The sequence below is a fragment of the Delphinapterus leucas genome, chromosome 4, assembly GCF_059928025.1.
Source record: "Delphinapterus leucas isolate spDelLeu-1000000601 "Yukka" chromosome 4, BTC_Dleu_Yukka2, whole genome shotgun sequence".
In the NCBI taxonomy this organism is placed as follows: Eukaryota; Metazoa; Chordata; class Mammalia; order Artiodactyla; family Monodontidae; genus Delphinapterus; species Delphinapterus leucas.
This window is the reverse complement of record NC_143132.1, coordinates 1,664,051-1,687,192: the sequence shown is the minus strand read 5'-3', so window position 1 is coordinate 1,687,192 and position 23,142 is coordinate 1,664,051. Positions and strand designations below refer to the sequence as shown.

Below are 23,142 nucleotides of genomic sequence, written 5' to 3'. Positions count from 1 at the left end.
TGCTCTCCCTAGAAAGCCTCCTTATGTGAGGGATGAACATTTCCATACCCTCTTGGGGTGTGTGTGCGTGTGTGTGTGTGTGTGTGTGTGTTGTCACCAGTCTTGACAACTGGACCAAATTTGAGGTGAGGTTCCCTCTTCTTTCTGAAAGGTGTCACAATGGCAAACACTAAGTAAGCATATAGAAGATCTGCATATAGAAGATCTGCATATAGAAGATCAATAAGCTCATGATAATGCACAGAGAGAGAATTTGGAAACCAATGAAAAATTTATGTAATATTTTTAATCACCTGTGGAATATTTACAAAGTTTGAGCACATATTAGGTCTTTAAGAAAACCTCATTAAATTGTAAGAAGCAAAATCATACAGAGGGCGAGTTCTGCCTAGGATGTAGAAAGCTGGAATGCTCATTACCGCCATCTAAAAACAAGAAAAGCCGGACAACCTCAAAATCACAACTTTTCCTAAACCTATCAGAAAGCTGGGATTTCGGCTTCCTTGTCTTTAAGTTTTGGGTCCTCTCCCTAATCTGCCTGCTATTATTAAGCTTTCAGAGTCTCAGACATTTGCTTACTTTGTCTTGTCCACACCAGAACTCTCTCCATTTTTGAAGGTTTTCTGAGTATAGAAATCTGAGCTTAGGGACTTCCCTGGTGGTGCAGAGGTTAAGAATCTGCCTGCCAATGCAGGGGACATGGGTTTGATCCCTGGTCTGGGAAGATCCCACACGCCTCAGAGCTACTGAGCCCACTTGCTGCAACTACTGAAGCCCGCCTGCCAAGAACCTGTGCTCTGCAACAAGAGAAGCCACCGCAATGAGAAGCCCGCGTGCAGCAACGAAGACCCAACCCAGCCAAAAATAAATTAAAAATTTGAAAAAAAAAGAAAGAAATCTGAGCTTAAAGCCTTTGAAGGTATCATTTCACTGTCCTTAGACAATATCTGGCTTTCAGTAAGTAATTACAAGACACAAAAAAGAAGGACAAACCCCCCACAGTCAGGACATGAAAATCAACAGAACCAGACTCAGATGTGGCTCAAGTGCTGGGATTGTCTGACAGGATTTATGTTAAGGCTCTAGTGGGAAAGATAACATGAAGAAAAGGGCGGGGAGGCTTTCAGCACAGAGACGGAGACTCTGAGGAGGAGGCCAATGGAAATGCTGGAAGTAAAAACAGGGTAACAGAGATGAAGAATGCCTTCAACAGGCTCACGAGTAGACTCAGCACAGACGAGGAGAGAATCATGAGCTTCAAGATAAGACCGTGGAAATTACCCAGACTAAACAAAGAGGAAAGGTGGACCCCAACCAGCCAACAGAGCAGAGCAAATGGAAGCCCTGGAATAACTTCCACTGGTCTAACACATGTGTAATTGGAGTCACAGAAGGAGAGGAGAGAGTGGGCAGGAGAAATGTTGGAAACAATAATGGCTACAAATTTTCTAAAAATAAAGACACCACAGCACAGATCCAAATTCAGAAGGATTTAAAGATATACATTTAATAATATATATAATAAATATACAAAAGGCACAACAAGACACATCATATTCAAGCGATGAAAACCAAAGACAAGGAAAACACCCTGAAGGCAGAGAGAGGGGAAAAAAGACACGTTACATGCGCAGGAACAAGGATCAGAATCACAGCACACCTGGTGCAGAAACGATGCGAGCTGAAGACGATGAGGACAGAGACATGATGCCTCTACACACATGAAGCTCGGGTCTCTATAATCAGCAAACCAGCCTTCAGAAGCCAAGGAGAGACTTCTGGTGTGGACAGGACACAACCCTCCGAGGACTCTGAAAGGTCAGTCATAGCAGGCAGCTTAGAGAGCAGACCCCAAACTTAAAGACCTGATGGGGTGACTTTCCAAGTGTTCCTCCTCTTTCATCAGACAGCTTCGACCAGAGGTCGACCCCAGTGTGGGATTACATACCAGTGCAGATGTCAAAACCTCCAAGAGAAAGCCTCTCTCTCTGGCCAGAGGAAAGGAGACCCTGCGAGCCAAAGCATGCGAGTGAACCCAGGTTTTGGTTGGTTGGTTGGTTGGCTGGTCTTGTGTTTTTTACTCACCGGATCCTGTCCTGAAGAGACCCCGATCCTGGAGCTGCACTGTGGCCGTAGACCAGGCACCCCACACCTCACGAGAAAACCCATCCCTCTGGCCACAGAAACCAGGAAAAGGGGTCCTGTGATCCAGAGAGCATCGGGGATCCTTCATTTTATCCCTCTTCCCTCCCTGCCTGGCCCTCAGGCAGCCCCAGTCACATGACCCCGCCGGCCCCTCCCCTAGGCAGGCGGGGCCCCTCCGCTGACCTCCTCCGGGCCCCAAAGAAGGTTCAGAGGTCCACACATCTACCTGAAGGTTGTGGGTCCTCACCAGCTATATTGGCAGGGTCTGGGAACATCGTAGAAACAGAGCTCACACCTGTCAGACCAGGGAGATGATGCACAAGGCTGACTGGGCTGAAGGTACCTCTGTGAGAGCCGCCCCAGGAGGCGGGGATGGTGTCACCAGTCTGGCTAACGGAAACGTGGGCACCACCGGCATCCGACCGCTTAGCATAACGAACGTCCCTGGCATTCTAGAGCAACCTTCCTGACGCCCCTAGGCCAGCACCATCCATATCTGCTGGCAACGTGTTACAAGTGCGCACTCTGGGGCCCTCCCAGACCCGCTGGCTCGGAAATCCTGGGGTGGGGCCCCGCCATCTGGGTTTTACGAGCTTTCCAGGGGGTTTCGACGCAGCTCAAGCTTGAGAACCCCGGTGGACAGCGGTGCTGCTCAGAAGGGACACCGTAGACAAATCGTCAGGGAATCTTGGCGAAACGCAGGTTCTGACTCAGCAAGTCCTGGGTAGGGACGGATGTTCTGCAGACCTACTGAACTCCCAGGTGATGCCCGTCTACTAAAACTTGGGCCACATCATGAGGAGCAAGCCTCGAGGGCAGTGGTTCTCAGCCTTGGCTGTGCATTAGAATCACTTGGAGATGTTGGGGAAAAAAAACCACCTGTGAAATGAGACCCATGAGATGAGTGTGGCTGGGAGTGTGGCCTGGCACTGGCGAGCGCAGTGAACAGCCGAGGTGCAGGCCCGCTGCTGTGGAGGAAAGGCCTGGGCTCCCAGAAACGGGGGTGTCGGTGGGCCTATTACGTGCGCCTGCACACCTCCCCTCCAGCTGAGCTCAGGACACTCCCTGCACAGTCATGGAGAAATGCATGGGCAAAGCGCCCCCCGTGGCTCTTCTCTGCAGACCAGGGAGGCTGCCATGGAGCGGGGTCACCCGATCCCCCTGGGGATGAGGGGTCCTGGCATGGTGGTACCAGATGTCAGTGCTTAACACTAGAGACAGACGCTGAGCAAATAATCATGGAAGGAGAGGAATCAGAATTTTTTGAACCGATGGTGGGGACCCTGGGAATGAAACCGATGCGCAGCTGCTAAACTAGCAGGCAGGATAATTCTAGGTCTTTTGGTCAAGCCGCAACCCGTCACCGTAACGGGGATGCCTGGCTCTTCCCAGCAGCTTCCAGGACTGGTGAGGAAGGACCCTGCAATTCAGCCACAGGTGAGACCAGCAAGTGGCTCTCAGGGTTTCCTCAGAGGGACCGATGACCATTTTCAAGGGTCACTGTGTCCTGGAGCAAAGGAAAGCCCCTGACCCTCAGGGGTTACTACACACCAGCTCTGAAGAGGCCCGGTCAGTCACTGAAGTCCACTGGCCAGAGTGGGCTTGTGGAGGCCGGATGAGAATGGGTCTCACCCCGAGTCTAGCTCACCGTGGGCCCGTGGGAACCAGAGGCCCAGAACGCGTAGCGGGGACAAGCACACTTGGCGCCCTATGGAGTCTCCCCACTTGTGCTCGGGGCCGGAGCGGAGGCCACGCCGTAGAAAGGCCCCGTGGAAGCCCGCAGAGCCCTACCCCCTGCTGCGGGAGGTGGCCCAGAGGCGCCACATCTCCAGAGGGAGTGCTGCAGGTCAGGGACCCCCGAGGCTCGATCGCAAGGCTTCCTGCCTGTGACTAGCTGGACTGTGTCCCCCCAAGTTCACAAGCCAGGGCCCTAATCCCAGCACCTCAGAATGTGCAGAATGTGGAGAGAGGACCTTTAATGAGTTACTGAAGTTAACACGAGGTCGCTGGGTGGGTCCTAATCCAACCTGACCGGGTCCTTACGAGAGACGAGGACACAGACACACACGGGACGAGCACGCGGGAACACGGGGAGGGGACGGCTGTCCACATGCCCAGGAGAGAGGCCTCGGGAGGGACAGCCCTGCGACCCCTGGGCCTCGGACTCCCAGCCTCCAGACTGTGAGACGATCGATACATGTCTGTTGTTTAAGCCCCGAGTCTGCGGTGCTTGTCATGGTGACCTGAGCAGATACCCCACGGCCCACTGAACCCCCTCTGTGGCTGTTACAGAGCACGGGTCCTGAAGAACGGCTGGGGGTCACAGCCAGGGCCCTGGGGTCGCAGATCCTGGCACCCGGGCTTTGCTTTCTTCTCCCGACCCCGCCGGCCAAGGTCGCCAGCCGGCGGGTGCCTGCGCGGGCTGGGAGAGCAGAGCGCCTCCATGCTGACCTCGGCCGGGTGACCTTCTGGTGCGGTCACCCGCAGCGCACTCCGACATCCCTGGAGGAGGTGGACCTGGTGCAGCCCAGACGCTCAACTAGGACCGGCGTGGGCCAGGGTGGGGGGGAAGCGGCCCCAGCTCAGGACACATGACCCTGGTGCCCCCCTCGGGGAGGGGAGAGGGGCGGGAACGTGGAGTCGGGGTCACCAGGGCCTGGGGTAACCTGAGCAGGGGGAGGGGAGGGAGCTGGCCCGGCTCTGAGGCCGGACCCTCGGCCACCACGCTCTGGAGCCCAGGACCACGGGGTCAGAGTCACCGAGCGGGCAGGCTCCTCACGGGCTGGCACAACCTCTCCGTCCCTTGGGTATGGGCCGGCTCCCCCAAGCAGCCACCCAGCCTCACTCCCACCACGGTTTCCCTCCCCTAGAAGCCGGGTCCTGGGGTGGGGCTTTGAGCCGCTCGGTCCGGGGCGTGGATCGTTGCACCTCCTCCCGGGGGCGGCCAGAGGGGCCAGCAGTGCCCGCCGCCCCCTTCCAGTCACCGTCAGCAGCCCTGTCACTGAAGGCAAGCTCCCGTGCCCAACGCACAGTGAGGCCAAGCCAACCAGAACACTGCAGTCTGGCGCAGAGAAGGGCCCCGCAAGGAGACGGGTGGCTCGGGCTCAAGAAACCCCTGGGCCTTAGGGTGGGAGATGTCTGCTGCTGGTCGCTTGCTTCAAACAGGAGAGCCAGGGACTCCGAGCTCAAAGGTACAGCTGCTTCCCCTGGAGCTCTCTGTACCTGATCCCAGCGCTGCAGGGGTGTTAGGAGGGGGGCTGCTCATTCACACCGATGGGTGCAGAAGCCCATCTTTACCCAGACAGTCCCGCTGTCCTCACTCCCCAAGCAGTCACGTCCACACCGCCCAGAAATGAAACACAAGGAACGCAAAGCACCGTCAACAAAAGCGTGTATTAATCTGCTGACTGGAAACTGGTTAAAGATTAAGGCACTCAGGCTTACGGTCTCCGTGAGGTTACGGTTTTTGGCTGCTCTTAGTACCATTTCAGAAGCTCATGACTACAGTGACGCTCCCAGGGCGGGCTCCGTGCTGTGTGGGAGGACGGCGCCCGCTGTAACGCCTCGCTCTAACGACTCGCACTCACAACCCGGCTCTGCTTTCAGCTCGGCAGCCTCAGGTCAAGAGAGTGACTTTACATCCACACGAACTACCCTGTTAATACAAAGTTCACTGAAGTCTATCACAAAGTTTCTTTTATGAACAAACAGTAGAAAGTAAAAATTTGCAAACTGTTATAAAATACTTAGGAATGTTTCATAATACTTTCATTGCTATCAAATGCCCAAGAAACCAGAGAAATAAGACTAAAGAGTTTGTTAAAGGTTGTTTGTGAAACTTAAAGGTAGAACTGTTAAATCAAACAGATCTGTGTAGCTAACAAGGCACGTGCAACCGTTTGATGACATGTCCTTTGATCACTGGGTCCGCACGAACTCACTCACTTCACGTGCTCGTTCACCCGCCTCCCCAAAGCTCAATGGTTTTCACATTCAAAGCAATTTGGCAACTAGGACTATTTTCAGATTTAAGAAAGGCTGTTCACGGTGACTCCACGGTCTGCTGTCCCTGCCGGGAAGCACTCAAACCATTTAATGCAGTCACGTGTCTTGATCTGGAAGAAAAGGAATCACCACGTGTGGCCACGGAAGGAAGTTCCCAGAACACGGCCGAGACAAAGGAGCAGAGGCCGGAGCTCAGGTTGTCGGCCAAGCAGGACAGCCACCAGCGTCTGTCGTGCGTGGAGATTCCATCAGCGGCCCCGCGGAGCCTGGCCAGTGCAGGCCCCTGCCCGCCGGGGGCGGACCTGTGGTCACCCAAGAGCCCTAGGTGACCATCGCAGATGGCAGGGCAGGTCTGATTCAGGACACTCCGCCCCTGGGGCCTGAGGCCTGTGGTCAGCGGGGCGGGAAAGGCAGGCGGAGCCTCTTAGACACGCCCCCCTGCCAGCCACACACCAGCACCTGACCGACTACTGCCCTTCAGAGAGGTTTTATAATTCGAACTTTTACTGGAAAAATATCTTGATGTTCCAGTAAAGAGACACACTAAAAAATCATCCCATAAGTGGCCTGAGCTTTGACAGTAAAGCTTTTTGGTGGAATCTTTTAGGTGGGAGAATAAAATCCAAGAATTCTTAAAAAAAGAAAAAAAGACATAAGGTGAGTTAAACTACCGCTCAGTGCTATTCAGTAAAGTCAAGGTCAGAAAGCAAACCCTCGTCCAACTGCGTCCTGCACCCTGATGTCAACGGCAAGTCGTCTGTGCTTTTCTGGGGAAATGACAGGGGCTGGGGGGTGGCCCCAAGACGGACTGCAGACGCCCCACTTCCTGCGCGTGGAGCTGCGCGGGCCCGGAAGCAGGGAGATGGTCTGCACTGGCTCGCAGACGGAGCAGAGGCCAGGGATGTGCAGTTTCCTCCCCAAATGAACAACAGAAAAGCCCTGACAGTCTTAATGTCTCAAGTGACTAAATACAGAAATCAGAGAAGAGGGAACAGAAGCTCCCAGGCCTGGGCCTGGAGGGCAGCTTCCCTCCCCAGGGTCAGAGGCGGACGGGGCAGCGGGTCCCTGCTGACCCACAGCCCGAGGAAAGGCGTGGAGACCGCTTGCCGTGCCACGAAGTGCATCTCAGTTGTTCTCGAATCTAGCATATGGGTTTTCTTCTCTAAACAAACCTGAAAACAAAACGGGCCTGATTAGAAATGCACTCAGCCAACAGGAAACGAGGGTCAGAAAGCAACACATGGTGTCTTATATGAAGATTTACTGAGGTCAAAAGGAAGATGGGTATGCTAATAAGCAGGTTCAAACACTACCCTTAACCTTTTCGTGAAAGTCACACCACAGGTGACTTTAAAACTGAAGTGGAATTTATTGGAAACAATATTTCTAAGAAACACAGATCCTAAGAAATAGACTTGTTTGCTGATTCTCTCAAAGGGAAATAAGAAATTTAAAGCCACCGTTTCTTCCCTCAGTGGTTGGCTAAATTATACAGAAGAAAACAAAACAAAACCACCTTACTTTAGATAGTCTTATAAATGCTGATTAATTTTCAGAATTAAGGCCACACAAAGAAGGTGACTGTCAGTTTACCTGTGAAGGAGCTAAGTACCCAAAGACTCGGAGTTTTCTCTCTGCATCGTGGAAACACACCCTCTCCCCTCTTTAAACACCTGGACTGTACACGCAACTATCCGGAGCCACTGCAACAAATCTACTTACCACAGGGCTTTGGGGGGTGGGGGACAATGGGGGAAAGCTAAGGGCGGAGGGGAGAACGCCCTTCTGTCAGAGGAACAGGGCGAGCTCAGCCTGCGGGGGGAAGCGCTCAGCCTGGGGGTGGGGCGGAGCACAGCTGGTTTTGGGTAAAAAGCTATCACGTGCCAAATACCGAATACTAGCAGTCTTGTTAAGGCCCAGCTCCGGCTCTACTTCTAGTTTAGAGGGAAAACACACAGAAACTGCTTTGTGACAAAGAAACCAAAGGCCTTCTAACGTCAAGAGACGGTTTCGTCTGCAGTGCATTTGGTGTTCATAGGGCCAAGCACCTCCCTCCCCCTCCCACCAGTAGCTCGAAGGTTCCCCACAGCTGAGGCTTCCTTCCAAAGTCCAGGCCACTCAAAGGGCTTTACACAAAGGGCACAAGAGAATTCTATCAGTGCAATTAAAGGGCAACTGACCAGCTCCAAGATAGGAACACAGGGAATCCGTGACTGTTCCAGAAAAGGCCTCGTGCAGGCCGAGCAGAGCAAAGGTCCAGGATCCCATCACTACCTGTGCTATGTTGTGTGTGTGTGTGTGTGTGTACACGCACACAAGCACACAACCATCTCGTCTTTTATTTACATTAATGTTAAAATCAGATGCCAAAAAGCTTTCCATGATTTCCAAATTTCGTTGGAAACCAAGTGCCAGGGAGCAGAAAACACCAATGATATCGGTGGTTTGAAAATCAGTACAGAGCCAGCTAAACACAAAAGCAGGTTCAGTGCTCTCAAACACCGAAAAAATAGTCCCCCCACTGAAAACCTCACCAAACAAAAGCCCAGAACAGAACCAGGACACAGCTCCCGGGAAACAAGCGGTCCAAGGCCTCAGTGTGGCTACTGCCGACTCGGTCAGGAGGCGGGCCAGGAGCAACTCCAGCACAAGGGAGAAGGCGGGCAAAGCCCCGCAGGTAAGGGACTCACCCCACCACAGGGCAAACAAGTCCACAAGGCGGCAAAGGGCGACAGCACTTCACCAGCAAGCAGGTGCCAGGAAGGCCGGCAGAGGCAGAGCACTCGCGGGCCTCGTCTTACGGGCACTGCTCCCCGTGCAGCCCACACCCTATAGCAGAGCCCGCCAGGCGCTGGGCGCGGCCAAGACGGCCAGGCCAGCTCCTGCCGACGGAAATGCAGAGCCAGGCGATTCTCACCGTATTTCCTCCTGATCTCATCATGTCTCGACTTCATCTCTGCTCTCCTAGAAAACACAGAAATCCCTTTCAGCAGCAAATTACAGTGTACATTTCGTGTGTGTGTGTGTGTGTGTGTGTGTGTGTGTGTGTGTGTGTGTCTGCACGGCTTGTGGGATCTTAGCTCCCTGACCAGGGATCAAAGCCGGGGCCCCTGCAGTGGAAGCGCAGAGCTCTAACCACTGGACCACCAGGGAAGTCCCCACAGTGTAATTCCAACAGCTGTGCCTTTCACTCCATTGTGGCCTCCGGGAGCCAGAGCCGGGTGGTGGCGGCTCTGATGTGGCCACAGCCACGCTCCCACCGGGACAGGCAGGGTGCTGAGCACGGACCCCTTCATTTCAAGGAAAGCAATTCCAATACCCCGTACTGTGACTGAAGACATTTTTTTCCGTATGAAAACGAACCAATCAGCAAAGATCTTACGCTTGGTTCTGAGGATGGTTAGGAGCTCGCAGGAGCCTCGGCCCGGCAGCTGCGGGCTGACAAGCCCCCAGCACCCCCGCGCACACGCCAAAGGGCTCCGGAACCTGGGACGCACGGTCACCAGAGCACTAGTCACACAAAAGGCCCGGTGTGGCCTCGGACAGACAGGAGACCCCAGGCAGAAGCCTTCCTCCTGCTGAGCCCCCGCGGGCTCAGAACCGGACGGGCCTCCAGAGGCCTCGCCGGGCCCAGCCCCTAAGTCCCAGCTGGTGGCCACCGGCCAGGTTCCTGCCACGCGGCTTCCCACCCTCCACGCCACCACCGAGAAGCCCCCTCGGACGCCCGACACGGTCCTGACTTTTCCACGTGGAGAAAGCTGGGACCGAGTAACCGCCCCCGGGTCGCGGGGCCTCACCGCTCCTCCTGGCGGACCCGGCGCTCCTCTCGCTCCCGAGCAGCCCTCTCCTCGCTCTTGTCCGGCCGCCGGCTCGGCGGCCTCCTCCCGCAGCAGCAGCAGCAGCAGCAGCAGGCGACGCCCAGGAGCAGGGCGCCCCCAAGCACCGACAGGGCAATGATCAGCGCCTCGAAGTTCACTGCCAATGCAAAGGCGCACACTCAGGGCCCCGCCCCCTCCTCGGCGGGGGGACAACGGACTGACGACGACGCCCCCGCCTTCCTCCAGCCTGCTCCTGTGACTGAGTCACCATTTCCATCAACCTGAAGCAACAGGTAGCTCTTCTCATCACCTGATGCTGAAAGGCTGTTTCCAACCTGAGAAACGTTAACAAAACCAGGAAGAAAGAGAAGCTCCGCGGTGCACTCAGCTGCCTCAACACTTGAAACTCAATCTCACGCAATCGGATGCTAAGCCTGACGCGGCGTCCGTGATTATCTAAGTCAAAGACCAGAGCCTCCCATCTGCTGCCAACAGGACACACGTCTGCCCGCGTGGGCAGAGCACCAGCTGGAGCTGCGGCCCAGGCCAACGCCCAGGGGCTGGAAAACGGTGACTGTGATTTCCTGTCCAGACCAAACGCACTCAGAACAAGTTGCAATTCTTTCCAACTTCTCTTGAGGATTTACAAATTAAAACCAGTCAGTCGGTACTTTTCCACTCCATTCAAGCCAGAGCTTATCACAGGACAGGCTGACACCTTCCAGTTAGCACCGCCCCGCCCCGGACAGCGGTGCGACCATCACAGGACGGCCTCCTGCCGCACAGAGCTCAGAGCTCATAAGCTCGGGTGCCACTGGTCTCTTGGTTGGGGAGAGGTGGGGTGGGCTGGGGCCTGGAAGGTGAGAGCTCTTCCTCGGGTCGGGGAGGGAGACACCAGTGCCCCGGTGCCCCCAGCCCCCCTCAGGATGCCAGTGTGACAGCACTCGCTCTGCCTTCTGAGCTTTGAACCATGTGGATTTTCCTCCTCTGACCTGTTCTGGAAGTGCCAGAATTGCAAGATACAGTAGTAACAGGAGACTGCCACAAGCAGGTGGCGTAACTTTTTGACTAGAGAACTCGAGAACAATCAACTTTATTTTCATTTACTTTTTAAAATAAATTTATCTATTTTATTTATTTTTGGCTGCGTTGGGTCTTCGTCACTACACGTGGACTTTCTCTAGTTGCGGCGAGCAGGGGCTACTCTTCTTTGTGGTGTGCGGGCTTCTCATTGTGGTGGCTTCTCTTTATTGTGGAGCATGGGATCTAGGCGCGTGGGCTTCAGCAGTTGTGGTGCACAGGATTAGTTGCTCCGCTGCATGTGGGATCTTGCTGGACCAGGGATTGAACCCGTGTCCCCTATGTTGGCAAGTGGATTCTCAACCACTGTGCCACCAGGGAAGTCCCGAGAAAAATCAACTTTAAAAACCGACGAGGGACTTTCCTGGTGGCACAGTGGTTAAGAATCCACCTCCCAATGCAGGGGATGTGGTTTTGATTCCTGGTCAGGGAACTAGATCTCACATGCTGCAGCTAAGAGTCTGCATGCCACAACTCTGGAGCCTGCGAGCCACAACTAAGGAGCCCACGTGCCACAACTAAGAGGCCAGTGAGCCGCAACTAAGGAGTCTGCCTGCCACAACTAAGACCCAGTGCCACCAAAATAAATAAATAAAATAAAATTTAAAAGAAACCAAGAAAAAACAAAAACCCGTGAGACCACTAAGACAGCTGGCTCTAAAATACATCTACCCCACAAGAGCTTTTCTGATTAGCAGCTAAACCCAGTTATAAAACAGAAACAGAAATTCCACCATGATGGGAAACTAAACTATGGGCTTATTTCCGAGAAATCTACTCTAGGACGTACTAGACCTGAACAGAGAGAGACACCTGTTCCCAGACGAGGGTTCAAATGGTAAAGATCTTGCTGTTCTCCAACTGAACGTGTGTGTGTTTTTGTTTGTTTTTTGGCTGAGCTGTGCAGCATGTGGGATCTTAGTTCCCCGACCAGGGATTGAACCCAGGTCCCCTGCAGTAGAAGTGCAGAGTCTTAACCATTGAACCACCATGGAAGTCCCCTGAGCGTATATATTTAAGGTCGTTACAATCACAACCCCAATTTTGCCTAGAACTGGTTAAGATGATTCTACAGTTACTTGTAAGAATAAAAGCACCTGTGGCACAGGGCTGAGTTAGTGTGAGGTGCTGCCCCGACGGGGTGGACCGCAAGGCCCCACCCGCTCGGCTCCCGTGGATGAGGCCCCAGCTCCCTGCAGGCCCGAGGAATAAACCCGACAAGGCCAACGCACCTTCTCTCAGGAACCGTGGGTACCGCACCCTCCTGTTGCTACAAAGTCTGCCCCCCAGCGCCCCTGCTCACCCCCCGTGAGCCCGTGTGCCCCGATGCTGCCTGGAGCGGCATCAACTGGGGCAGCCACGCTTGAGAACCGTGTGGCCCACTGACTAAGGCTAGACGTGAAAGGGGTGCCAGTCAGCAGTGTGCTCCTGAGCGCACGCCCAGGGCGGGCGGGTGTCTGTGTCCAGCCCACGCGGCAGCACACGGCAGCCCGCACACAGCCCGGTGTCCACCAGTGCACCGCAGCGGTCGCCCACGGTGTCCTAAGGGATAGGCGAGCGCTGGACGTGGTCTGTGTGTCTTGCTGAGTGGCGATAACCTGCAGACTCACGTGAAAATTCACTGAGTACACGGGCATTTGTATATGCACAAGTGTACATGCATGTGTGCACGCATGTGTCTGTACTTGCACGTGTGTACGTGTGCGTGTCCTCTGGAGTCCAGGGCCCAGAGAGAGGGAGCGAGGGCTCACGTGTGCACTGTGTTAGAGTCATGCTTCAGTTTAAAAGCATTTTAACAGTTAAGGTCCCAGATGCTGATGGTTGGTTCCCTGGTGCGGGAGCCATCTCTGCGGAACAGACGGGGAGGGAAGGTTCCACGGAGGAGGCGGCCGCCAACATGGAAGCAGACGGCCGTGTGGCCCAAGGAGCCTTTCTGGAGTGAGGGCAGCAGAGGGAATGCCCAGCTGGGAGGACGTGACGGGTGTGCCTGCACATGTACACGCACCCATACACACACACTCCCACAGACACAAACTTCTGCGTTCCCTGGGTTTCAGCTGGTGAAATCAGAAGTGAGTCGTTTCAGACGGAGGCTGACAGATTCTGAGATGGAAATCAATTAGAAAAAAGGCAGATAAAACAGATCCTCACAGTTCTCTGCAAGAGCACTGGCTCCTATGACCTGTAGCCAGGCGGCCTCCCGATGGCCCCAAACCTGAAGCCATAAAAAAGGATTAATAAGCCCAACTCATAAAAATGAGCTCCATGTGGCAACACACACCACAAACCAACTTAAAAGGCCACCTAGGAAACAACCTGGGTCTCACCTAGGGATCACTTCCCTTGGAGAAAGAGCAGGGGCAGGGTTAGGGTTAGGGTTAGGGAATGGATACGGTTTAGGGTACAGGTTATGGTACGACAACGGTTTAGGGTGAGGGTACGTGTTAGGGTACGGGTTAGTGTTAGCGTACGGGTTAGGATTAGGGTACGGGTTAGGGTAACGCTTCGGGTAAGGGTTAGGGTTACGGATAGGGTCAGGGTTAGGGAACGGGGACGGTTTAGGGTACAGGTTAGGGTACGACAACGGTTTAGGGTGAGCGTACGTGTTAGGGTATGGGTTAGTGTTAGCGTACGGGTTAGGATTAGGGTACGGGTTAGGATAAGGCTTCGGGTTAGGGTTAGGGTTAGGTAGGAACGGGCAAGGTTTAGGGTACAGGTTAGGGAACGACAACGGTTTAGGGTGAGCGTACGTGTTAGGGTACGGGTTAGGGTTAGGGTACGGGTTAGGGTTAGGGTACGGGCTAGGGTAAGGCTTCCAGTAAGGGTTAGGGTTAGGGTTAGGGTTAGGGGACGGGCTAGGGTAAGGCTTCCGGTAAGGGTTAGGGTTAGGGGACGGGGACGGTTTAGGGTGCAGGTTAGGGTACGACAACGGATTAGGGTTAGGGTACGTGTTAGGGTATGGGTTAGGGTACGACACTGAGACAGGTGCTGACACGCCACCCGCATGGCCCCGGGACGTGGGGAGATGCCTGCAGAGCAGAGCCAAGGCCGTAGCCTTCAGGGCAGCCTCCAGACCCGGGCCAGCCACTTTCCCAGACGCCACCACTCTCACCGGCCTCCCCCACCTCCCCACTCCTGGCAGCTTACATTAACTGAGCACAACCAGAATTTTCAAAATGGCACTGGTTTTGCAAGAAGCCAATGAGAACAGCGACTTACCCCAGCACACGCCCCAGCGCGCAGAGCTCAGCTTGCAGAGAGAGCTGGGCGGCAGGATCTTGGTCACCGGGTAGTCCAAGCACGCCTTGTCAGTGTTGCACCAAAGACACTGCAAGAGGCGATGACGGGGCATCAGACGCGTAAATGCTGAAGGGCAGACGGGCCAGGGTCTGACCTGCGCCAGCCCCGCCAGCCACACTGCTGTCCCCCCTCGGCCCCCTTCCCAACACTGGCTCAACGCCGCCAACCCACCAAGGCCCTCCTCACTCAAACCCCTTCCACCAGGCGCCCTGCCGGCCTCGCGGCCTCCTTGTTGGTCCCCACCCGGGGCCTCTGCATGGCCTGCTCCCCTCGCCCGGATGCTGCCCTCCCTTCCGAGGCACCACCTTCTAACACCCAGAGCATCCAGGCGTCAGCCGCCTGCAGGAGGGACCGAGCCAGGCATGGTTGGAGTGGTGTCCGCCCACGGTTACCACCCTGTAAAGATGGTAATTTGATCTCTAGGACTGAACCAAGCGGTCTGTCTTATTGCTGGCTGTCTTAAAGATGATTCAACTAAAGCGCAAGGGCATCTCTCCAGAACCGCAGAGCTGGAGAAAACCTGGCAGGTGTGCCCGAGTCCCTGGAATGCACAGCAGAGACCTGGCCAGCACACCAGCCGAGGGGCCCAGAGCCGGGCAGGCACTGGCACAGATGTGAGGTTTGGGTCAACCTAACAACCCGCCCAGGTCAGGACATTCAGGATATTTTCAAGCTTGAAGGTAAAGATTTTACTAAGTTTTTTTTCTTTGAAGTTTTAACAGGATGGAAAGTCATGGTATGTTTTGGTCCCAAGTTAGGGTGAAAATCTGTTACAGAAAAATGTTTTAGTGAAACCTGGGGTCCCAGGGCCACTGACACAGTGTCCACTTTGGTGTCTTGTGTTCAAAATGACAAACAGCAGGGAGGCCCTCTTCATTTTGGCCGTTTCAGAATACCTTCCATTTCAGTGGTTCTTTCCGGGCTTAACAATTTCTGGGAAATCCACCATTTTCAAACAGCTCAAGTTTTAAACACCTAATTTTCCATTTTTACATGACAGTTTTACCGAAAGCCATATGAGCTCACTAGGAGGATAAGTTCTCTTTGTGGTGGTGTCGTGGCTGTTTGTCACTCTTGTTTTTTAGATTAATGAGGTACACGCACGTGGTGAACAACGCAGGGGTGCCAGCAGATCCTTCCAGAAGCCCGTGTGCATAAAGGATTCGCATGCAGCAGGGTTTGCCCTGGCTTTCATCTGCACTTCTAACCTCACCTGTCTGGGTTCAGAGTGGGGGTCAAGCCTTCAGAGGAGGTGTGCACCCCGCTGTGGTCTGGGCACCCCCCAACCCCACACAAGGAGGGCGAGCACGGGCACTCCAGCTCGAGGCCCTCTCAGCACTGCGAGAGCCCGGCGGGGGCCGGGAGGGCTCCGAGCACACCCGCTGCGTCTCGGGGTCTGTCTGTAAGACAAGAGGCCTCCAAGGTGGAGTGAGCCCCGTGGGAAAGCCCTGGGCACAGGTCAACAGTCGCAGACGAGGGGCTAAACATGCTCCTGCCTCCCTGGCCCCCACCCTGCTGCCGGGCAACCCTGCTCACGCCTGCGGGCCCCAGGGGCTCACACAAGTTCCGGGCTGTGTGAGACTTCCGTGCTTTATTTCAGGAGTGGAAAGGCTGTTAAGAGCCGTCATGAAAAATACCTCCACAAACCCCAGACCACAGAACCCGGAACACACACAAGCGGCCCTGGAGTCAGAGGCAGCGGGTCTGCTTCTGGATCACATGCTGACCCTGTGCTACTTACAGAGACATTCTTCAGGCACTCTTCACAGGTTCTGTTTGTGTTCTGAGAACAACCTGCAGGGGAAAGAACAAACATCACTGAGAATCCTGCGGAGTCAACGCGGGGAGGGGGGGGCAAGTGACGCTCAGAGCCCGGAACAGACGGCCCCTCCCGCGCCACGCCTTCAAGGCACGCAGACTGGGCCTCTACAAGCAGAGCCCTGGGAGGACACACAAGCAGCACACATGTGGTCCTGACCCCAGGGGTCTCCTGGGAGAGAAGACGGTGCCGCCCAGCAAGGCCAGCCGCCTGCGTCTCGCCTGCATGGTCGCACACCACTGACTGTCTAGTCAGCAGACACCCTGGAACCAGAGGCCACAGCGATGCCAGGCCAGACTCAAGCCAGGCCGTGGCCCCCTCGCCGGTCCCAACCCTGCGGAGCACCCCTTGCACCCCCGGGCACTCTTCACCGCACAGGTGCTACGGGAAGGGCTCAAACCCCGAGCAGCTGACAGCTCTGGAACGCACGCTAAGCAGAAGTGAAGAGCTGGTGTGCGAGGAAAGGATTCCAATCCACCATCAAGCAGCTGCCCTTCACCCCACGCCGCCCCTTAAGACACGCACACACTTGGACGAGGCCTGAGCACATCCCATCAGCCACCAGGGAGGCACGTGAGAATCGCAGTCAGGGCCCACTTCACACCCACCAGAACGGCTGCATTACAAAGACTGACGATGCTAATGGTGGTGAGGATGGGGCGGGCGGGCTCAGCGGCTCAAAAACAAACACGTGCTCCTCCAAGACTCGGCAATTCCACTCTCAGTCTCGTACCCAAGACAAACCAGAACACACGTGCACAGGGACACCTGCACAGGGAGACACGCACAGGGGGCTGATGGCAACTTTATGTATAGGAACAGCTGAGAGCTGAAAATGGCCCAGATGTCCAGGTGCCCCGCATGCCCCTCGGCCTCCCCACTGGTCCTGAGAGCTGCCAGGTGGCTCCCTGGCCAGGGCCTCTGCGCGGCCTGCTCCTCCTACCTGGATGGAGGACCCAACCCTCCCCGGGACCACCTCCTCCTAACACGCTGTACCCAAGGGGCAAGGGGACAGAGGTCGTTGGAGGATGGACAGGGAAACTGGTCCAGTCCTACAGTGGGACATTCTTCAGCCCTAAAAAGAAGTCTACGTCACACATGATGACTCTACAAATCACGTGCGTTGGGGGAAGCCTCCCGCAAAGGCCCGCAGCGCAGGGCTCGGGGATGGGTGAGACTCATCTTCGAGGGCCGAGTGGGGGGAAGGATGGGCTGGGTGGGGCCCCAAGCTCCTGGAGAGGCCTGTTCTGAGGCTTGCAGGAGGTCAGGGTCTCACAGGTGTAACTCACTGGATGGCACACATAGGATTCCTGCACTTCACTGTATGTAAACTTGATCTCAAAAGAAGGAGACGAACACTGAGCTCTTAGTGATGAGGTGCACGGGGAGGAGGTGGGGGCATGCGCGGCTGTAACTTCAAAACGCGACAGACCTGGTGGTGGGCGGAGGGCCGCTCACTGCCCAGGTCTCCCAACTTCCCTCGACTTTCCAAGGTTTTCCTAATAAAATGCAGGGGCAAAGAGCTTTAGCTTTAAGTCACAACTGTCTTCGTGTTTGCTAAGCGGGACTCACACAGTAACTGCTACTAATAAAATGCAGGGGCAAAGAGCTTTAGCTTTAGCTTACAATTGTATTCGTGTTTGCTGCTGCTGTGAAATAGCTGGAGAGCTCTTCTGTTCAACAGCCTTCTACGCTCCATTTTTAAAAACCAAAATCCTCTTTTATCTGAAGTGAAAGCTCCTTCTGTCACAACACGCCATTCTACGGCAGTCGTTATGGAGCAGTACCCTCCTCAGAGCCTCTAGTGGCGTGCTGCTTGGTTCGTGTTCAAGCCGGTCCTAAACTGCTTTACTCCCTCAGCCCCAGGAAGGTGGAGCCAGTTGGCGGCCCCTGAAATACCTCCACTTTTCAGAGTACTGCCGAGAGGGGCCCCGGGGCCCTGTGGACCGGCAGGAGGGAACAGCCCCGAGGACGGTTTCACTCACAAGCCGGACTCGCAGTTCTGTCCACCAAGGGGCTGAGAGAGGACGGCACACATGTTGCCAGGTCTTTGGTCTCCAGCCACTGTCCCCACTAAAAGGAAACGGGTAGAGAAAGGACAACACCGGCCTTGGACAGCTTGCAAAGCCAGAAAGTGGCACAAGGACCCAGAAGCCAGCGTGGAGGGGGTCCTCCTTGCCAAAGTGGCACAACTTAACATCAGAGTGAATGAGAGTAATGGACTCACACCTCCTGAACGCCCATGATTTCACAGGGACACAGAATAAACACGGAAGGACAACTAGCCAAGAGTCTCCGTCACAGTAAACAGGGACACCAAGACCACTGTGCCGTTTGCGGAGGGACAAGACGTTACGTACGGTGTCAGAGCACCCCCCGCCCCGGTTTAATTATACCTGTGAATAGAAAATGGCACCTGAAAAGTGATCAGAGATATCACCAAGACAACCTGTGACAAGACAGCGGCACCAAGTGACAGCAGGTTCCTCTGAGGGGTGCAGGAAGGACAGTCACCCAGTGGCCGAATCCTCCCCAGATGCACCCGAATCAAATCAGAGGAAACCAGACAGGGCCACAAAGGGCCTCTGAGCACAAGGACAGGCTGAGGAGCTATTCCAGGGGAACAGAGGTTGAGAGGCATGACACCTAAAAGCAACACGCCAGCCGGGGTCAGAGGACCGAGGACGCTACTGAGGTAACTGGTGATCTGTGTGTACAGTCGTGTGTTAAATCAAGGGTCCGGGATCGTACCAATGGTCACTGTGCAGACCTGACCGTCACGTTCCGGCTATGCCCTTCTTAGGAGATGCACCCTGGTGAATTTAGGGTAAATGGCCACATCACAACTTGCTCTCAAACGGTTTGGTGACAAGAGTAACAGGCAGTGACTTCCCTGGTGGTCCACTGGTTAAGACTCAGCACTTTCACTGCAGTGGCCTGGGTTCAATCCCTGGTCAGAGAAGGAAGATCCCACAGGCCGCCAGGCACGGCCAATAGAAACAGAAGCAAGCAGACACAGACAAGGAGCAGCAAAGCAAATATGGCAAAGGCTGGAAGAACAGAAAGGGACTCAGGAGTTCACTGTACCAGTTACTCCTTCAACTTTTTCTGCTAAAGCGCTGGGCAGGGAGGTATGGCGGGGACCCGCACGACGCCTACCACACCCCTACCACACCCATTCTCGAGTCCTTCTGAAGCACTGTGAGAGAGGCCCCAGGCAGCAGGTGCTAAAGCATGGGAACTTTTTCTCACGCCTCTCCAATTTAAAAGTCTGTGTGATAACTGGCCTTGCGTGAACTAACCTAACCAACATCGGCTCCAAGATACACACCATAAACCCGTCCACCCTGGGCTCTCTGGGTCACGGGCCAGATGAGTCAACAGAGAGGCCTGGAACCGGGCAGGTCCTCAACCCGGAAACGCCAAGGTTCAACAGCCCTCCCAAAGTCAGGTCAGAGCCGAGACAAGGTAGTTCCCTCCTCGCCCTTGAAAACACCAGGGTGCTTTTCATAGTAAGACAGGGAAATCCGTTAACCATTTGCAGCTGCTTCAGGGACGGGGCGTCAGCAGTCACTCACTGCATCTCATCTCATCCCAGAAACAGAAAACTTCGTGCTGAAAGCCAGAGACATGTACACATCTGGCCTGAGTTTCTGAGGGCTAACGCTGAATGTCACTGTCCTGACTTCGGAAGGCCCGTGGCCGGGACTCTTCAGCTTGGACTCCCCTTACCAATGACTAGAGAACCTTAAGTCTCACGCTCTTAGGAAACTAAGTTAAAAAAAAAAAAAGGTTCTCAGGACACACTAACCCATGAAACATTTGAGTTCCTTCCTAAACTGCTTAAGCACAAAAGGACACACTAGTGTGTGTAAAGAGGGATGTTTTAAAGAAACAAGGAAGTGAGTCAGTATATTTACCGTGGAACACAACAGGCCAGAGAGCGGCCTGCACTCAGCGGCGCCCTCAGCAGTGGAAAAGCCCCAGAACCGGGCACTATGGCCATGCCGCACGGTGACAGGGCACAGAGTGTCCGCACTGTCAATTTCACGCGAGAAACGAGGCAGAAAGCTCACCTAGACAAAAAGTCCTGGCTATCCCACCGCCTCAGCAGAAAAGGGGGAGTGAGGAGGGCAAAGGGCAAAGGCTCGGACCCGTGCACACACCCCATGCCCCACAACCTGCCTGGAAGCCCCCGTTCTCTGCAGCAAGACTGCTGTAAGGAGCCCCCGCCCCCAGCTACCCCGGCCACCACCAGCTCCTCCGGACCCCTCTGTTTAGGACAAGACTGAGGTCCCTTTAGGGGCTGCCTTCCCTCTAGATGTAAAGGTGAAACTCTGGGGTGGAGTCTGACCCCACACCCAATTAAAGCGGGGTCCAAAGCCCATGAAACTTCTTTAATTCAATGAACTTCCCTCTGAAGATCTTCAACACCTTGTTGGTTCCTAACGTCTCCCCACCACCCAAGTGCACAGTAAAGACAGACGTTAGACATGGCTGGGTTTGGACCGGTATGATGCTCTCTGAATTCACACACCCGTGATGGTTAATTTTATCTGTCAGATTGACTGGGCTAAGGGATGCCCAGAGAGCTGGTAAAACACTTTGTTTTTTTTTGTTTGTTTTTTTTGTGGCCTTGCCGTGCAGCTTGCAGGATCTTAGTTCCCCAACCAGGGATGGAACCCGAGCCCGCGGCAATGGAAGCGCAGAGTCCTAACCACTAGACTGCCAGGGAATTCCCAAAACACTGTTTCTGGTAGTGTCCGTGAGGGTGTTTCCAGAAGAGACGAGCATGAGTTGGTGGACGGATGAAAGCACCTGGCCCTCTCCAAGGTGGGTGGGCATCACCTAACCAATTGAGGGCCCGAACAGAACAGAAAGGCAAGGAAGGAGGAGTCTGCTCTTTGTGTGAGAGCGGAGACATCCACCTCCCCCTGCCCTTGGGCCTTCAGGTGTAGACTGGGCCGTATCCCCCGGGCTCCCCACTGCCTGGCCTTGAGGTGTGGCCTGCGCTACACGCCAGCTCTCCCCAGCTCTCCCGGAAAGCAGACGGCAGCTCATGGGGCTCCTCGGCCCCTCGGTCACGTGATCCAGTCCCTCATAATAACTCTTTCTCTACAGCTACGTATATCCTGTTGGTTCTGTTTCTCTAGAGTGATTTTTCCTAATACACACAGCATCCTTGCGAGGAAAACAAAGCCTCTTAAATAGTGTAGTCACATTCCTGCAGCATGACAAATGGTAAGGTCTCACAGCAAGCCCGGCCTCAGTGTGGCTAGAAGAAGAGCCACTTTTCTCCTGAAATACTAGAATTAGAGTCCAGTTTCACTCCCAAACTGTCACAGGACATGCCCACTCACAGAAGTCTCTGCCCTTAAGTCCGGGGCTAGGGCAGGGTGAAAAGCAGGCAGTCAAACACACCTGGGGTGCTTCCTGGCACACCCACTTTAACAGTGCACAGCCGGCGGCCACCAAGGAGAGGTTCTCGGGCGACTGAGGACTCTTGGCTCTCAGCCACCCAGTTTGGTAAAAAGCACTCACACCACATTTGTGCTGAACAATCCATCTGGGCCGAAAGTTCCCTACTCTGTGTCCCTCGACTCTGCATTAACGAATAGTATCACAAACGTACACACAAGTACGCCTAGAAGGCGATGAGAAAAAACTCAAGTAGTCCTGCCCTGGAACCGACACCCCATGAGGTCACAGAGAGGAAAGGTGCTTTGCTGTGCTAAACAGAAGGTAACGAAGCCGCAGCTAACTGGCGCTGAGAAAACCCCCGGCCCCTCAGGCTGACCCAGGTCGGTTAGCCCACCGGCCCGAGGCTCGATTCCCCCACACTAGCGACCACGCGGGGATGCCACACACAGCAGCCAGATCAAACGCTCCCAAGATCCCCAGCAGCCTGCAGACCACCTACAGGAAGCCACCCTCCAGCACCAGCGCTTCTGAAACTGCTGGGCCCTTAGGTCATGCACTCCCGTCACCACCACCCCCTGACTCTTAACTGCCGTTTCCTGGTCAGGCCCCCCAGGAACTCGTCGCCTCCACTTGCCGGTCACCACCGTGGGCCCGGCACCTGGCACAGGTAGTTAGTTACTGAGGACAGGGGGGATCGCCTAGCAAGGCCGCCCACCTGCCCACGCAGCGCGGGCCTGCAGAGCCCAGGAACCAGCGGCAGGGCGGGCTCAGCCCAAGCACCGGCCGCTATCCCTGGAGCTCCTCGGAGGGGCCTACTCCGCACGGTGGCGGGTGTAGGGGCCACATACAGGCCTCCTCGAAGCGAGCAGGGCCCCCAACACACCAGCCGCGCCCGCACAAGGGCCCGGCCCCTGGACTCCGGCCGCCGACCCGCTGTGGGACAAGCGAGCTCTCCAGCTCTGCTTTCGACCCCGAGTCCACACCCGAGACGGCTCTTTCCGAGGGTCGTGGCGCCGCTGCGCTCGGCCAGGCCGACGCCGCGGTCCCGGACCACCCCGCATGCTGAGCCAGGACAAAGGGCCGGCCCACCGCCGTCCCCGAGCCCCGCCGCCCCAGGCTGCGGACCGACACTCGGGTGGCCCCCCGGCCGCAGACCGCGCGGGCCCGGAGCAGCGACCCAGAGCGGCTGCGAGCCCCTGCCCTCCGCGCCCCATGACCCCGACACCGCGCCCCCCCGCCCTCCCCCTCCGCCGCGATCCCGCCCCGCACCCCCGGCCCCCCCGCCCCCGAGCCCGCCGGCTGCCCTCACCCTGCGCGGCGGCCGCCGGGAGAAGCAGCAGGAACAGCGCGGCGCCGCCGAGGGCCAGTCCCCAGCGCAGAGTCGGCCCGCGGACCCTGCCGGACGCCATGGCGGCTGCGACCCCGCCAGTCGGTCGTCGTCCTCGTCTGCCGGACGCGCAGCACCTCGGACCCCGGCCAGGCGCCTCCGCCCAGGCGCCTCCGCCCGGAAGGGCCGCGCGCCGGAGGCGGGCGGGGCGGCGGACGGGCCAGTGG

General features: G+C 55.8%; 1 protein-coding gene across 2 annotated transcripts in view; it reads right to left on the bottom strand.

The window, feature by feature from the left end:
* The window catches only part of PTTG1IP (PTTG1 interacting protein), a 27,135-nt gene extending 3,993 nt beyond the window's left edge, over positions 1–23,142 (bottom strand). The window contains exons 1-6 of one of the 2 annotated variants that reach the window (XM_022596619.2): positions 22,898–23,124; positions 16,090–16,142; positions 14,268–14,376; positions 9,948–10,125; positions 9,068–9,114; positions 5,520–7,322 (exon numbers count right to left, since the gene is read on the bottom strand). In XM_022596619.2, coding sequence (XP_022452327.1) covers positions 7,276–7,322; positions 9,068–9,114; positions 9,948–10,125; positions 14,268–14,376; positions 16,090–16,142; positions 22,898–22,997 — 534 coding nt within the window. In that variant the 5' untranslated portion in view covers positions 22,998–23,124 and the 3' untranslated portion in view covers positions 5,520–7,275. Of the gene's footprint in view, positions 1–5,519; positions 7,323–9,067; positions 9,115–9,947; positions 10,126–14,267; positions 14,377–16,089; positions 16,143–22,897 lie in introns of those variants that run through there. The other variant, XM_022596620.3, reaches the window with a different exon arrangement.